Consider the following 15,596-nt stretch of genomic DNA (forward strand, 5'->3'; position numbering starts at 1 on the left):
TACTTATGTAAATGTGATATTTCAGTTATTTCTTTTTAATTACTTTGCAAACATTTCTGAACACCTGTTTTCACTTCTTCAGTCTGGGGTATTGTGTGGAGATTGAAGATTTAAAAAAAATGAATTTAATCAATTTTAAAATAAGGCTGTAAGGTAACAAAATGTGGAAAAAGTGAAGGGGTCTGAATACTTTCCGAATGCAGTGTATACCAGAAGATGAGTTGGGGAGTTATATGATATTATGGAGGTAGAAACAGTGGTCCCAGCAATGTAATAAATATGTAGCCTGGAACACCTTGGAGTAAGGTAAGTTAATGTGGAACAGTTTGGTTCAAAATCAGACAGTTGGTCAGGAAAGTCGGTAAAGGTGTTTGTGGTGCAACTGAACTATTTGTCTTTGATTTTATTCCACAGTAATTCAAATGACACAATACAACATGGTCAGATCCTTCTTACAAAAGGTATAATTAAATGGATGCTTTGACCCAGCTAAATACGTTCACACTCACCTTTATATATACAAGAGGTAGCTCTTATTGAGCTGAAATTACTGTGACCAACAACCTAAAAAAAAGAACAAGTACAAGTTAACATTTACAGTGCCATAATTATTCCTCAGCTGCACGGGAGATGGATTACATTAATCTATAAATCATTCCCTCAAATCCGTGAAATGACAGCAAAACGCAGGGAATCTTGCAAGTGGCAATGAAGAAATAGCAGCATTGTCAGTATGGATTCTGAGCATTTTAATAACATTATTCATTCCTAACCTTCAAAGATTCATTGCAAACGAATGGGTAGTAAAAAACAAATATTAAGCACACAGGATTTCGTGGCCAAGCCATACAGATCAAGAAAATCACGTTGGATGTCAAACCCGGACCATGTTGACTAAGCTGATCTCAGACAGAAAAAATGCAACTAGACAGCTGTGAAATCCAACTGGCGGTGCCACATCTATACACTGACAATAGATGGAGCAAAAAGGAACTGCGGATGCTGGAATCCTGAGCAAAACAGTCGTGGACGTCTAGTAGCGGCTCGTAATGCTAACGGCAGGTACTCGGGAAACGCGGTAATTCGTGAAGATTTTTCAGCACTGTGAAAAATGTCCACGAGAGCCCCGAGTACCTATGAACGGCTATTACCGTAATTCTCCGAGTTCGAATCAGGGGAAACTCGGGAGAACTCTTGAATTACCTCGTACAGTGGGACAGGCCCTTTACTCCATCACTGTGTCTTGCACAAACTATGATAACTATTGTACCAACTATGGTAATTAGACTTTCACTGTACCTTAATTGGTACATGTGACAATAAAGTGACCTTTGAGCCTTTGAACTATAAATCCTTGTCAAACATACAAATGTGTGGATTTTACAGTGCAAGATTGAACTCAAAAATGATTTGCAGTTTATTCGAAGAATATGTTTTTCAATGGTGGAGTAACAGGTACGATCGCCATTTGTGGAACTCTCTCACGGTTCCGTGTATTGGTTCTCGGGGTAATCCCATCCGCCTACCGATTTTGTAGCATGTTGGCTGGATGGCAGAAGGCAAAGAGTTGCAATAAAAGGCACTTTTTCAGGTTGGCTGCCAGTGACGAGTGGAGCTCCGCAAGGGTGGGAGCTGGGGCTGCTTCGCTTCACGTTGTAAATTAATGGTTAGGATAAGTGGATTGAAGGCTTTGCAGACGATGCTAAGATAAATGGAAGGGCAGGCAGTGTAGAGGAAGCAAGGAAGCAAGCAGAAGGACTTGGACAGGTAAGGAGGTTGGGCAGAGAAGTGGCAGATGAAATTCAGTTTAGCAAAGTGCGCTGTGGTCCATTTTGGTAATAAGAATAAAGGCGTAGATTATTTTCTAAATGGATAGATAATCCAGAAATCGGAGGTGCAAAGGGACTTGGGAGTGCTGATGCAGGATGGCATAGTTTAAAGTGAGAGGGAGATAGCTTGATGGGAATCTGGGGGGTATACTTTTCCAGAGTTGTTGATATCTGGAATGAACAGCCAGAGGAGTTGATGGAGGCAAGAACAGTAACAATATCTGGGTAGTTACTTGAATGAGAAGGGTGTTGATGGATATGAATTAATGCAGGTGTAATGTATTCATGCATATTCATGTATATGCTAATGAGTTGGTGTTGTATATAAGTAGGGAATGTTGGGTAATAAATCTCTCTCGTGATCCAGGCAGCCTGCGTGTAAGTTGTTATTCATTCTGCTGTGCGTAATATAGCAGCAGGCAAGTGGCATTTGCATAGATATGCATGATGTAGGGATAGATAGGCCAAATCTGTTGCAAAACTTTATGATAAACAGCCCAGAAATGGGCCCTTCAGCCCATTATATCCATGCCGAATTTGAGGAAGAAAACTAAAATAAAATGGAATATGTTAAGAAGAACTTATCTTTAAAAGCAGGGAGTTAATCCTGAAACTGTTCTCTCAAGAACTTACCCCAAGTAAGTCATCATCCACAAGCAGCAATCCTTCAAACCCACTTGTGTGATCCAGAACCACTGTGGTTGGGCCAAGACGCCCATCCGCATTTTGATCTGAAATATAGAGCCAATAATCAAACTGTGAGCAACTGCCAGCATCCAACTGACAACAATCACTAAATAAACTTGCAGAGATGGATAGAACACAGATAGCAGCAAGCAAATTACAGCTTGCGATCTGATCAGTATTTGGAGAGCAGAATAGAACAGTTACACAGCAAAGGGTCAAAGAGTAAGAGCATTTCAGTCAATTTGTATATAGTAGGGACTCTAAAATCTGGCACTAAAAATATTCAAAATTATGCTTGTGCAAAGCAATACATTTTAAACAGATGATAGTGACTCAATTCGTGGCTTTCACAAATAACCTCACTGTCTGATTACCAGGTTGCATTCCTAACAACTTTTCCTCATTCTAGCTGAGGGAAGGAAAGTCAAGGATAGTGGTGATTGAATGATTCAGAAATATCTTTTACGTCCCTTTATCAGTCATTGGCTATTAAACGTTTCATTTCATATGTAAATGTTGCAGCATAGTGGCGCAGCTGGTACAGCCGCTGCCTCACAACAGAAACCAGAGTTCAATCATGACCTAGGGTGCTGTCTGTGTGAGGTTTGCACCTTCTCCCGTGACCACATGGGATTCCCCCTGGTGCTCCGGTTTCCTTCCAAGACGTGCGTGTTTGCAGGTTGTGGTCTCTGCAAATTGTTCCTAATGTGTCGGGGAGTGGGATAACATAGGACTAGCGTGAACAGATGTCTCCACGCGGTATCTTTGAACTTTATTTTGGATGTCTATACAAGCTAAACATCTGCCCATACAACAATGACAACTTCTACATCAAAGTATAACACGAGGTGAGGTCTGAACATTATTCTGATGCTAGTGAGTGAATGAGCATTGGAGCATGTGTTATCCCATAGGAGCATGTGTCATCAGAAGAACTTGACCACATCCATGTTGCGATTCTACATCACCAACATGTGATGTAGTCTGAAGAAGGGTCTCGACCCGAAACGTCACCCATTCCTTCTCTCCAGAGATGCTGCATGTCCCGCTGAGTTACTCCAGCTTTTTGTGTCTATCTTTTATGTGATTTGGTGAGTTGATCTTAAAAGTTAGCGCTCCTATATCCATTTTTTTTACTCAGCTTGCATTAGTGCAGATGAACTCAGGAAACTTGATCAACTTCACCAATCACATTAAACTAAGTTAATGCTCACGTGGAAAATCTCGAAATGTCAATTATGTCCCTTACGGCAGATCCTGTGCAAAAAAAAACTACTAGCTGTCAAGGAATAGGACATTTGTGCTTATTTATTTTTAATGTATTGTAGTTCTGCTATAAAGCATATTTCCATAACCCTAGAGATATAAGGAACTACAGCCTCTGGGATCTTGTGCAAACACAAGTGCAGGAAGAACTTGGCGGTTCAGGCACCATCAGTTAAAGGAATGGAAAGTTGACAATTTGGGTTGGGACCCTTCTTCAGACTGATTATAGAAGGGGGGAAGACAGATGGAAAAGAGAGGCAGGACAAAGCTAGCAGGTATTAGATGGCTACAGATGAGGGAGAAACAAGGAAGTGTAATGCTGGTTTACAAAAAAAGACACAAAGTTCTGGAGTAACTCAGTGGGTCAGGCAGCATTGCTGGAGAACATGGATAGGTGACGTTTCGGGTCAGGACCCTTCCAGTTTGAAGAAGGGTCCCAACCCAAAGCGTTACCTATCCAAGTTCTCCAGAGATGCTGCCTAGCCTGCTGAGTTACTCCAGCACTGTGCCTTTTTTAATAGACGAGGGAAGTTTGAACGGCAGATGTTTGTTTGTACGCTACAAAAACAGAATACGAAGTGCTGTTCCTCACTCCGGTAATGGAGGCCAACGACAAAAAGTTTGCCTTGGCGGACAGAGAGCAAGTGTTTGGCAAAATGGTCGTCTGGACTACACTTGGTCTCATCTCCATCTAGGAGCCACAGCAACCCTCCCAGGTGAGACAGTCATACGTTCCAAGCTTGTCGGCTGCATTTGGTGTTCCTAATGCAGTCTCCTTTACATTAGTGAGACAAAGCATAGATTAGAGAGCCGTTTCCATTGGATACTTGAAAGCCACATAAAAGTCACTTTGGAAATTGACAAACACATAAAGTTCTCTTGGGTTTTAAATAAAAGTCAGAGGGGAATAAAATAAACTGTTGCACATAATCAATGGCTGTTTACGTGTGGCCGCACTCTGACAATGGAGAAGGCCAGGACAGAAAGATCAGGATGAGAATGTGAAGAAAAGTTAAAATGGTTAGCAACCAGGAGATCAAGTAGACTGAGTGCAAGTGTTCAGCTAACCGGTTGCCAAGTCTACACTTGATCTAGTCAATGTACAGAAGGTGGTAGATAGTTGTAAAGGAGGTGATCTTTGGGCGGATGTGGTAGATGTGGTTAGCGGAGGTGAACATGAACCTCTGTCTCACTTGGAAGGACTGCTGAGGTCCCAGGCAAGGGAGGAGATATAGGGATTCTGAGCTGGAATCGCGGTTATTTGTGGAGTTGTGGACAGTGAGGGAGGCTGTCAAAGTATACAGCAAGATATAAATCAACTACAGAAATGGACAGCGAAATAGCAGCTGGCGTTTAATCTAAGCAAGTTTGGGAGGTTGAATGTCAGGGGAAGATATATGCAAGACCCTTAACAGCATGGATTTGCAGAAGGATCTTGGGCTCCAGGCAGTGTTTCCACTTTGAAGGAAATTACCTGAAATTCGGGAAATTCTGGTTGTCTTTGGGTAATTTTAGGGAAATGGAATAATTTCGGGAGATTTCCGCATCCGGCCCGCGAAGGGGTGTAAAGGTAATACACACAGCACTGCCGGTTTGGCGCTCAAAGGTTTAAACAGAGCGCTGTCAGTTTTAACGTGTGGGAATTTAAACAAAGAGCTGTTGGCTGCAACGCTATGGGTTCTAAATATAGCGCTACTGACTGCAGCGTTATGGGCTTTAAACGTAGCGCTATGGGCTTTAAATGTAGCGCTATGGCCTCAGCATCATGGGTTACAGACTGTTCGGGAAAATTCTCATATAACAATGAATCTTTCTCAGTGGAAGTTGAGCCTTGAATTATTTTTCAGGCAGTGGTAGAATTCTGGATAAGCCTAGTCGTGAAAAGTTACCTGTGGGCGGTGGGATTGCAGTTACATTGGGATTGGCCTTGATTTTACAGAACGGTGGGTGGGCTCAAGGGGCCAAGAGGGAGGGGTGGAGAGAGGGAGAAAGAGGGGTGGAGAGAGGGAGAGATGGAGGGGGGAGAGGCGGGAGAGGAGAGGGAGAGAGAGAGAGGGAGAAGGAGGGAGAGAGGGAGAAGGAGGGAGGAAAAGAGAGGGAGAGGGAGTGAGAGAGGGAGGGAGGGAGAGAGGGAATAAGAGAGGGAGGGAGGGCGAGAAAAAAGGAAGGGGGACAGAGAGAGAGGGAGGACGAGAGAGAGAAAGGGAGGAAAAGGGGGAGGGAGGGAGAGAAAGAGGGACAATAGACAATAGGTGCAGGAATAGGCCATTCGGCCCTTCGAGCCAGCACCGCATTCAATGTGATCATGGTTGATCATCCCCAATCAGCACCTCATTCCTGCCTTCTCCCCATATCCCCTGGGAGGGGGCTGCTGGGCTGTAGGTGGGGCTGGACGCTATTGCCGGCTGCACTCGGGTGCTCGGGTGAGGGCTGTGGGCGGGACGCTATGGCCGGCAGCACTTGGGTGCTCCTCGGCATTTCTCGGTCTCTCGGGTTGTCAATCCAGAACCCTGGGGGGGGGGGGGGGGGGGGGGGGGGGCTGAGCTGTGGGCGGGGCGGGGCGCTGCGGCCGGCCACACTCGGGTAGGGCTGTGGGCGGGGCGCTACGGCCAGCCGCATTCGGGTGCTCGTCGGCATCGCTCGAGTTGGCCGTCGGAGTGCGAGTTTTGGGGGGGCGGGGCGGGGCAGTGTGGGCTGAAGGGCCTGTTCCTGTACTGTATTTTTCTATATATAATGGTTAAAAGTGTGCAGTTAATCAGATTGGTGCACGAGAGAAAATGTGTTTATTGTTACTTTATTAAAGTTAGTCACATGCTGAGGAATGGCTCCTCTGGTGAAATGTTCATATGAGTCAAAATTAACACTAAACCTAGAGGGTGACACAGTCAAGCCCAAACCTGGTCACACTTACCACTGTTGTGTTGATATCTTCTGGAAAATGATTTGAGGTCTACACTTAGCATAAAGAGATGCAACTGATTTTCCATTTAAATTTTGAATTCCAATTTCCTTGCCAAGAAACTCTGGGTTAATTTTAGAAGCCAGCCCAAAAACATGCAACTCATCACAGACCAGCAGCAGTTTGACAGCTAGTGGAGTTTGCAGGCAGACGCTTACCAGCTGTCAAAATCACTCAGAAATGGAGCCCGCCAGCTGCCCACCATGAATCCCTGCACTGTATTTGTCCTCACCCATGGGCTGGCCTACAAAAGATAAAGCCCAAAGATCACCTCCTTTACAACTCTATTTACAACTCTTTACCACTCTGAAAGACACATTATGTTCCAAAGGCAGAGAACTTGAATGTTCAGGCCACTGACTGGTCTTTGGAAGATCTGACCCATTACAACATGTAACCAAACAATTATTCAAAGGCAGATTATAAAAGACGTCTTACAGAAAAGGAGAGAGGCAGAAAGTTTGGTTCAGGCTAGATATGTCATAGCCATTACTGGAGCAGTAAATCATATTAGGAACATGCAAGAGCCAGAATGTAGAAAAAGCTCTTAGGATAAAGGAGCCCTAAATATGCTCAACTACTAAACATTCAGAGCTTTCGGAGACAGAAAATTCCAAAGATTTAAACATTGTGGATTTAAATACTCTGGGTAAAGGTATTTTTCAACTTTGACCAGAAAAGTCATTCTCTTTTCTTGTGACCTGTTCCTCAGTTCTAGGTCTTGGCATTTACTCTGTCAATCCGTTGCAGAATTTTAATAATATTATCTCATTCTTTTAAATGGTGAGTGTAGTCCAATTTTACTTAATCTTTCTTTAAATGAAAATCAGCAAATAATCAATTTAGTAAAACCATGTTCAATTATGAATTGTGAAGCTAGAGGAAGGGGTGTAGGTGGAAGGGGAGAGGGAAGGGAGAAGTGGTTGCACAAAGGTACTTTTGAGAATTCATCCACAAATCTTTAAAGGTGACCAAACAGATCAATAAAGTGTTAAACATGGAGACTGGGTGCTTTCCTTTCGAGTCAAGGCCTAGGGTACAAGGACAGGCACGTTGTATTCGAATTATATTTGGTGATTGTTGAGCCACAGTTCATGTAGTGCAAACGTCTCCAGTCACATAATAAGAAAGGTGTAACAGCTTTGTAGAGTATGCAGAGGGAATTTATAATGCTGCGGGCCGGTTGAGCAAATTGCAACTTTAAGATAAATCTGGATAGGCTGGGATAATGTGGTTATTATATTTGTAAAAACAATGCTGGGGAAAGGAGAGCAGATATTTAAATTAATTTCTCGAATTAAACAGATGAGAAAATAAATGTTACCCAGAGATTTGCATTGCATCAGAACTCAGCAAGGTATGCACACTCAGTTTTGATGAAGGATATATGAAAAATACAAGAGAGCCAAGTACAGATTCTTGGTGATCACGAAAAGAACACAACAGGAGCAGAAAAATAACTAAACACGAGAACCTTTCTTGAAAGATTGTATGGTCAATTTTGTCATAGGCTGTCGACAACTAGAGTAGGAAGAGAACAAGCCATCACCCATTACCGAGATGAGAAGAACTTTTTTCACACAGAGTGGTCAATCTCTGGAACTCTCTGCCACAGAGGGTAGTTGAGGCCAGTTAATTGGCTATATTTAAGAGGGAGTTAGATGTGGCCCTTGTGGCTAAGGGGATCAGGGGGTATAGAGAGAAGGCAGGTACGGGATACTGAGTTGGATGGTCAGCCATGATCATATTGAATGGCGGTGCAGGCTCGAAGGGCCGAATGGCCTACTCCTGCACCTAATTTCTATGTCTATGTTTCTATTACCCCATGAGGATAAATGAATAAGATGCCGGCGTTGCGAAAAGGTAAACTTTCTACCACACAAGTCCACATCTGGATTTATAAAGCCTTGCTCACAAAGAAATGCGTGGTGATATTCCCATGACTCATTTTTCCTACCTTTGCCTGTTTCACTGTCCAATCCCTCAGACAATAGTCGATCCAAATGTTCATTCAGATTCTGAAAGTTCAACGGCTTTCTAAAACAAATGTATAAAATAAATAATGATAATAAAAATAACAACAAAAAATACATACTTCTTACTTAAACTAGACTACAGAATAAATTTGTAACCTTAAAACTTAAGAAACTCAGCTTTCCCCACTCGTATACCATATCCTATTGGAGGTGGAGAGAAAAAATATTTTTTAATAAATGTGTCACTTTTTGGGGTGTGGGCATTGCTGAAACACCAACCTTTATTGGCCATTCTCTCATGAGAAGGTTGCAGTGGGCAACCACTTCAAACCTCTGCAGCCTTCTAATGAAGGTGCTACCATAATACTGTTGGGGAGCAACCTCAAATATTTAGACCCAGCAATGAAGCAACAGCATTTTAGTTCTGTCAGGATGTGATGAAAATTAGAGGGGAATCCACAAATGATGCGTTCCCATTCTTGGTGGTAGAGGCCACAGGTTTTGGGAGATGATGTCAGTGCAGCCTAGATGAGTAACTGCAATATATTTCACAGGTGCACACACTGCAGAAGGTGGTGGAGGTAATTAAAGTTTAGGATTTCTGTTACCATAAATAGTAATGAAAAGATTATTGTTATTTTCTGAGGTAGACAAAAATGCTGGATAAACTCAGCGGGTGAGGCAGCATTTATGGAGCGAAGGAAATAGGCAACGTTTCGGGTTGAAACTTTTTTTCAGACACTTGTTATAAATAACCCTTGCTTTTTTAGGTTAGTTGATCTCCCTGTTTTTAAGTCACCATCTAGGTTTGTACTTCAACCTCTAATGTCAATTTAAATTGGACTACACAGATAAACCAAGCTAACGAATGGGGCTGGAATCTTACTGGAAAACATCTGCATCATCAGGGCCGTGTAATCTGAGCTGTGTCATCTAGTTACACTATCAAGCTATTATTAGTGAATGCAAACTCACACAAAGTCTCACAGCTAAGTGGAATAGTCAAGCAGTTTCCACTAGCAACCTCTCTGAAAGGCAATCACAGGATACATCAGGTTCTTTGTAACATCTAACATCTTCTCTCCCATCATAGAGACTAAAATTTGACAACTGATGGACAGATTTAAATCTGAAAATATTGGCTTAATATCTGGTGTGTAGATATACTATATCGTACCATTCTCAGAAATAAAAACGCACTATTTAAAAAACATTATTTCATATGCTGAACCATAATTTTATAGTTCCCCCGAGATTCAAATACACCAAAGCCTACCAGTTGGCACCCATGTGTAATGGACAAGTATAGTCAACTTATATCACGCACTCCAACAAGGTCACAAAAAGTCATTAGGGCTTTTACATTTTTACCATTTTATTCCGAATACTGAGGCATCAATTCTGTCCTCATATTAGTCAGCTGTAAAACAGAAATACTGGAGAACTTGTGCAGCCGCTAAGACAGTTCTGGGCAGGGGAGCTTGAATTGGTTTACTAATAAGTGAATTGAGAGTGGCCTTAAAAATCAATTAAAAAAAAAAATAAGTGTACAAGTATCACTTGTATCTTACATTGTGCCCAAATAAAACAGAATACATAATAATACATAATAAAAAGAGCATTCACTTATCCAAATACAAAGTAGGACAAATACTGTAGAAACAAGGAACTGCAAATGCTGGTGTACAAAATAAGACAGAGTGCTGGAGTAGCTCAACAGGTCAGGCAGCATCTCAGGAGAACATGGATTGGCGACGTTTTGGGTCGGGACCCTTCTTCAGTCTGACCTGAGATGACCTGGAATGTCACGTATCCACGTTCTCCTGAGATGCTGTCTGACCCACTGATCGACTCCAGCACTGTGTCTTTGTTAGAATAAACACTGATCACTCGCTTGATCCCCAAAATAATGTACTAGAGTAATGTTATAGAGTACATCATCAAATAGGCCAACAAAATAACCGCTCAACAGAGCATAAGATTGAGAACCAAAGCGAAAATTTTGACCACCTTCAGTTATCAGAAACTGGAGTGTGCAGCCACAAAGACTGGACATTGTACATCTACACGCCACAGGAGCCAAGATTGTTGAAACTGTCTACAGAAGCATTTCATCAAACATGGTGTACCTGGATGTAGCAGCCAATTGAGCATTCTCAGAGAAAGGGAATACATGTTGGAGGTAGTTGCCGAGGAGTCTGTCATTGACAAAACCTGCAAAACAAAATTCATGAATTATTACACTACCTAATATTTTTATTTCCAACAACATTAATTTCTGCTATGGTGCTCGTATGCACTAATTGTGCAAATAGCACTCCCTTGTTTCCTTTCAAAAGAGCCTCTTTCTAATTTCATCCTCTTGTTTGCAATTCTCAAAAATCCAATCAGAAGCGGATAGGTTGACTGAGTACACACTGATATTCCAAGTACCCAAAGTCTTAAATTTAATAGGCTATTTAATTATAGAGAGCAAAGATAAACTGTCTTGTACTCTTTTTAATTTAATTCACTGCAGAATGATCCGAACCAAAATCCCTATCCAGACCAAGGGAAGTCAATGTCAATATACCATCATCTCCTATCACTCCCAGCAGAGGTTAAAGTAAATAATCTCCTTGTACAAATTAAACTGCATTCTCATCTCTGCTCAGGAACATACTGCGTAATACTTTCATCCAACATTACAGTTACAAAACATTGTTTGGTAAACAAGCTCAATAGACCGACCTGGTCATGACCAACACATTCCACACAAAGACCAACAAATCATTTCTTAGAAACATTTCAGCGCACTCCCAACACTCATTTGAGTGCAGGACTGTCTCAGCATGTGCAATAGAGTAGCAGAGCTTATTTTTGTCCACCTATATACTTAGTCGATCCAGCTAAGCAGGTAATGGTTCTTTTACTTTTCATGTATTCATATTTGGGGATCTGTACAATCAATGTTTGAGATAATTTGCTGATAATTTGGCACATTAATTTCCTTAACATTGCAACATGACGACTCCTAGATAATTTGTCGTGATTTAAGTAAATGCTGAGGGGATTTTGAATCCCCCACGTGCAACTTTGCAGGACATCCTGGTAGTGTACCTGTCAAATTGTGTTACCATGTGATACCCAAAATAAAGCATGTTCAAAGCAGCATCAGGTATTTGAGATTCAAATAAGGCTCCAATTCATCTGAATGGTATTGAATTTTGCCACGGGTGGCACAGTGCTAAAGTTGCTGCCTTACAGCGCCGGAACCTGGGTTTGATCCTAACTACAGGTGCTGTATGTACGGAGTTTGTACATTCTTGTACATTATACGGATATCCAAGAAATCCACATTAGGCAGGTATATAGTGTTGAGTAAACTGATGGGACTGAAGGCTGATGGTCTGCATCCTAGGGTATTTAAGGAGGTGGCTCTAGAAATCGTGGACACATTGGTGATCATTTTCCAATGTTCTATACATTCAGGATCAGTTCCTGTAGATTGGAGGGTAGCTAATGTTATCCCACTTTTTAAGAAAGGCGTGAGCGAGAAAACAGGGAATTATAGACCAGTTAGCCTGACATCGGTGGTGGGGAAGATACTGGAGTCAATCATAAAAGATGAAATAGCGGCATATTTGGACAACAGTAACAGGATCGGTCCGAGTCAGCATGGATTTACGAAGGGGAAATCATGTTTGACTAATCTGGGATTTTTTGAGGATGTAACTAGGAAAATGGACAACGGAGAGCCAGTGAATGTAGTGTACCTGGACTTTCAGAAAGCATTTGATAAGGTCCCACTTAGGAAATTAGTGGACAAAATGAGGGCACATGGTATTGGGGGTAGAGTGCTAACATGGAAAGAAAATTGGTTGTCAGGCAGGAAACAAAGAGTAGGGATTAACGGGTCCCTTTCAGAATGGCAGCCAGTGACTAGTGGTGTACTGCAAGGCTCGATGCTGGGACCACAGCTATTTACAATATATATTAATGATTTAGATGAAGGGATTACAAGTAACATAAGCAAATTTGCAGATGACACAAAGCTGGGTGGCAGTGTGAACTGTGAGGAGGATGCTATGAGAATGCAGGGTGACTTGGACAGGTTGGGCGAGTGGGCAGATGCAGTTTAATGTGGATAAATGTGAGGTTATCCACTTTAGTAGCAAAAACAGGAAAGCAGATTATTATCTAAATGGTATCAAGTTAGGAAAAGGGGGTCCTTGTACATCAGTAAATGAAAGTAAGCATGCAGATACAGCAGGCAGTGAAGAAAGCAAATAGCATGTTGGCCTTTATAACAAGAGGAGTTGATTATAGGAGCAAAGAGGTCCTTCTGCAGTTGTACAGCGCCCTGGTGAGACCACACCTGGAGAATTGTGTGCAGTTCTGGTCTCCAAATTTGAGGAAGGAAATTCTTGCTATTGAGAGTGCAACGTAGGTTCACAAGGTTAATTCGCGTGATATCAAATGTTGATAGAATGGTGCAGCTGAGCTTGTATACTCTGGAATTTAGAAAGATGAGAGGATATCTTATTGAAACATATAAGATTATTAAGGGTTTGGACACACTAGAGGCAAGAAACATGTTCCCGATGTTGGGGGAGAGTCCAGAACCAGGGGCCACAGTTTAAGAATAAGGGGTAAGCCATTTAGAACGGAAATGAGAAAACACTTTTTAACACAGAAAGTTGTAAGTCTGTGGAATTCTCTACCTCAAAGGGCAGTGGAGGCTGGTTCTCTGGAAACTTTCAAGAGAGAGCTAGATAAGGCTCTTGAAGATAGTGGAGTCAGGGGAAATGGGGAGAAGGCAGGAAGGGGTACTGATTGTGGATGATCAGCCATGATCACATTGAATGGTGCTGGCTTGAAGGGCCGTATGGCCTACTCCTGCGCCTATTGTCTACTGTCCGAATCTCTAAAACTAAAAAAATTAGCAATGTGGTTAAAATCCTTTGCCATACTATCAAGCTCCTGCAGCACACAAGATGCCATCTGTGGACCAGACAGCATTATTCTCAAACCTACGTTCAATGTTTCTGTTCACCGTGGAAAATATGTTCTTTATATATAAACTGTCTCAACCAACCACACTGGCCGTTGATTCAAACATACCTGTGATCTTTGGCTTCTCGATGTCAGAGGTTAGGCGATAACTCTTCCTAGAGTAAGTCGAACTGCTTCCTTTAGATGTCATCTTCCACACAGGTGTGTCTGCAACATAAACTGATACATGAACAAATGGAGCATGAGGAACAACTTCCGTTAAACCACTATGTTAAAATGATCGTGGCCATGCAAAACTCAGTGTCACTGATTCCCCCAGGGAGGGGAGAGGAGTGGGACAGGAGGAGGAGGGGTGAGAGAGGGAGGAGAGTGGGACAAGATGGGGATAGGAGAGTTGGGGGGGAGAAGGAGGGAGGGGTGAGCCGGGTGCTGGGGTGGGGGAGTTGGGGGAGGGGTTGTGCTATCGGGTCAGAAGGCCTCGGGCCGCGCAACCCGGACTTGGCCTGTGTCGCACGGCAGCGCCTCACCTGCCACGGCAGCCGACACGGTGCCGAGAGAGAGCGAGAGAGAGCAGCAGCCGCGGCCCACGTTCGTCTCCCGGGTAACGTCGCTCGCGCCCACCCGCCCGCCTCACAGCGCCGCCATGATGCTCTATGGTGGCCGCCGCGGTTGGCGGCTCAAAACGCGATCGGGACAAGCGCGGTTCCCCACCTACTGGCCGACCTGGCTCTCATCGTCGGCGATTGAAGATGGATGTCCCGCCTCCTGAGTATCTTTGCTGATAACCACGTCCCTTCCCGCGCCACCAGGAGTAATCACGCTATCATGGCACCCAGGAGTAGCCAAGCTCACCCCCATTGCATCCAGCAGTAACTGTTCCCCTCCCACTGCACCCAGTTGTGATCTTAACCCCTAAACGCGTGACAAAGGACCCCCTTGCCTGACAGTATTTGATCCAGAGATTTCCTCATGCCCAACAAGTGATTTCATTCCTCCTCAGACAGTACCCTCTGATCCATACTCTTTTGCAAGCTACTCACCAAAACCCTGGTGCAGGGCAAGGGTGACTGGGAAAACATATGTTTAAGTTCGAGGCCCAGAAGAACTGGCAGATCCCCAGGAGGAGGTCAGATTTAGAGGATGCCACCAAGTTACCATCTCCCTTCTGGCAGCTGACATTGAAGTGCCCTTGCGTAGCTTTCAACTGACCCCCACAGTGGCCTCGACACCACAAGATTACTATAGGGGGGTTGCACGTAAGGTCACTGGGTCATAGGGCTTGACGCGCAGAGTCACTCAATCCATCTGGAGGACATCTGTCACTTCCGGTATATGTTATTAATGCAAGAAACGCGTACTTTCCAACCTGTTAAAAACCGCCAAAATGTTGAATTTTTGCGCTGAAAAAAATTGTGGAAGTCGGGGTAAGTGTGAGAGACATGTACCCAACTTTAGAATTCCAAAAGTGAAGCGAAATGAAGGTAAAGAGAAGCGAGAACTGAAGGGACTACAGCAGCTAAAGTGCTTTGTAAACATTGGCCGTGCAGATATCGGAATTGAAAATATCGGGAATTATCGGGTTTGCTCACTGCATCTCATCAAGTAAGGCATTATTTGTGTTTTTTCTTGATTCCTTTGGTATCTAAAAATTCTCAGAAGTGATAAATCTGGCTGTAAATTTTTCTTCAGATGTGTTTTCATTTTGTATGTAAAAACCCACCGGAACCATGGGCGATTTAAAAAAAATTACAGCCAGATTTATCACTTCTGAAACTTTTTAGTTGCCAAAGGAATCAAGAAAAAACACAAATAATGCCTTAGTTGATGAAAAGCAGTGAGCAAACGGCAAATGTTCGCCAAGCACTCTGGCTGTTGTTGTCCCTT

General features: G+C 43.1%; 1 protein-coding gene across 4 annotated transcripts in view; it reads right to left on the reverse strand.

Moving 5' to 3' along the window:
* The window catches only part of LOC129704606 (E3 ubiquitin-protein ligase RNF123), a 184,890-nt gene extending 169,915 nt beyond the window's left edge, over positions 1-14,975 (reverse strand). Inside the window, exons 1-6 of one of the 4 annotated variants that reach the window (XM_055647838.1) lie at positions 14,753-14,975; positions 13,821-13,919; positions 10,847-10,931; positions 8,699-8,778; positions 2,463-2,560; positions 510-564 (exon numbers count right to left, since the gene is read on the reverse strand). In XM_055647838.1, coding sequence (XP_055503813.1) covers positions 510-564; positions 2,463-2,560; positions 8,699-8,778; positions 10,847-10,931; positions 13,821-13,902 — 400 coding nt within the window. In that variant the 5' untranslated portion in view covers positions 13,903-13,919; positions 14,753-14,975. Of the gene's footprint in view, positions 1-509; positions 565-2,462; positions 2,561-8,698; positions 8,779-10,846; positions 10,932-13,820; positions 13,932-14,239; positions 14,394-14,423; positions 14,479-14,752 lie in introns of those variants that run through there. The other 3 variants (XM_055647839.1, XM_055647836.1, XM_055647837.1) reach the window with 3 other exon arrangements.
* Between the last annotated feature and the right edge of the window lie 621 nt (positions 14,976-15,596).

Source organism: Leucoraja erinacea, chromosome 16 (assembly GCF_028641065.1).
Source record: "Leucoraja erinacea ecotype New England chromosome 16, Leri_hhj_1, whole genome shotgun sequence".
In the NCBI taxonomy this organism is placed as follows: Eukaryota; Metazoa; Chordata; class Chondrichthyes; order Rajiformes; family Rajidae; genus Leucoraja; species Leucoraja erinaceus.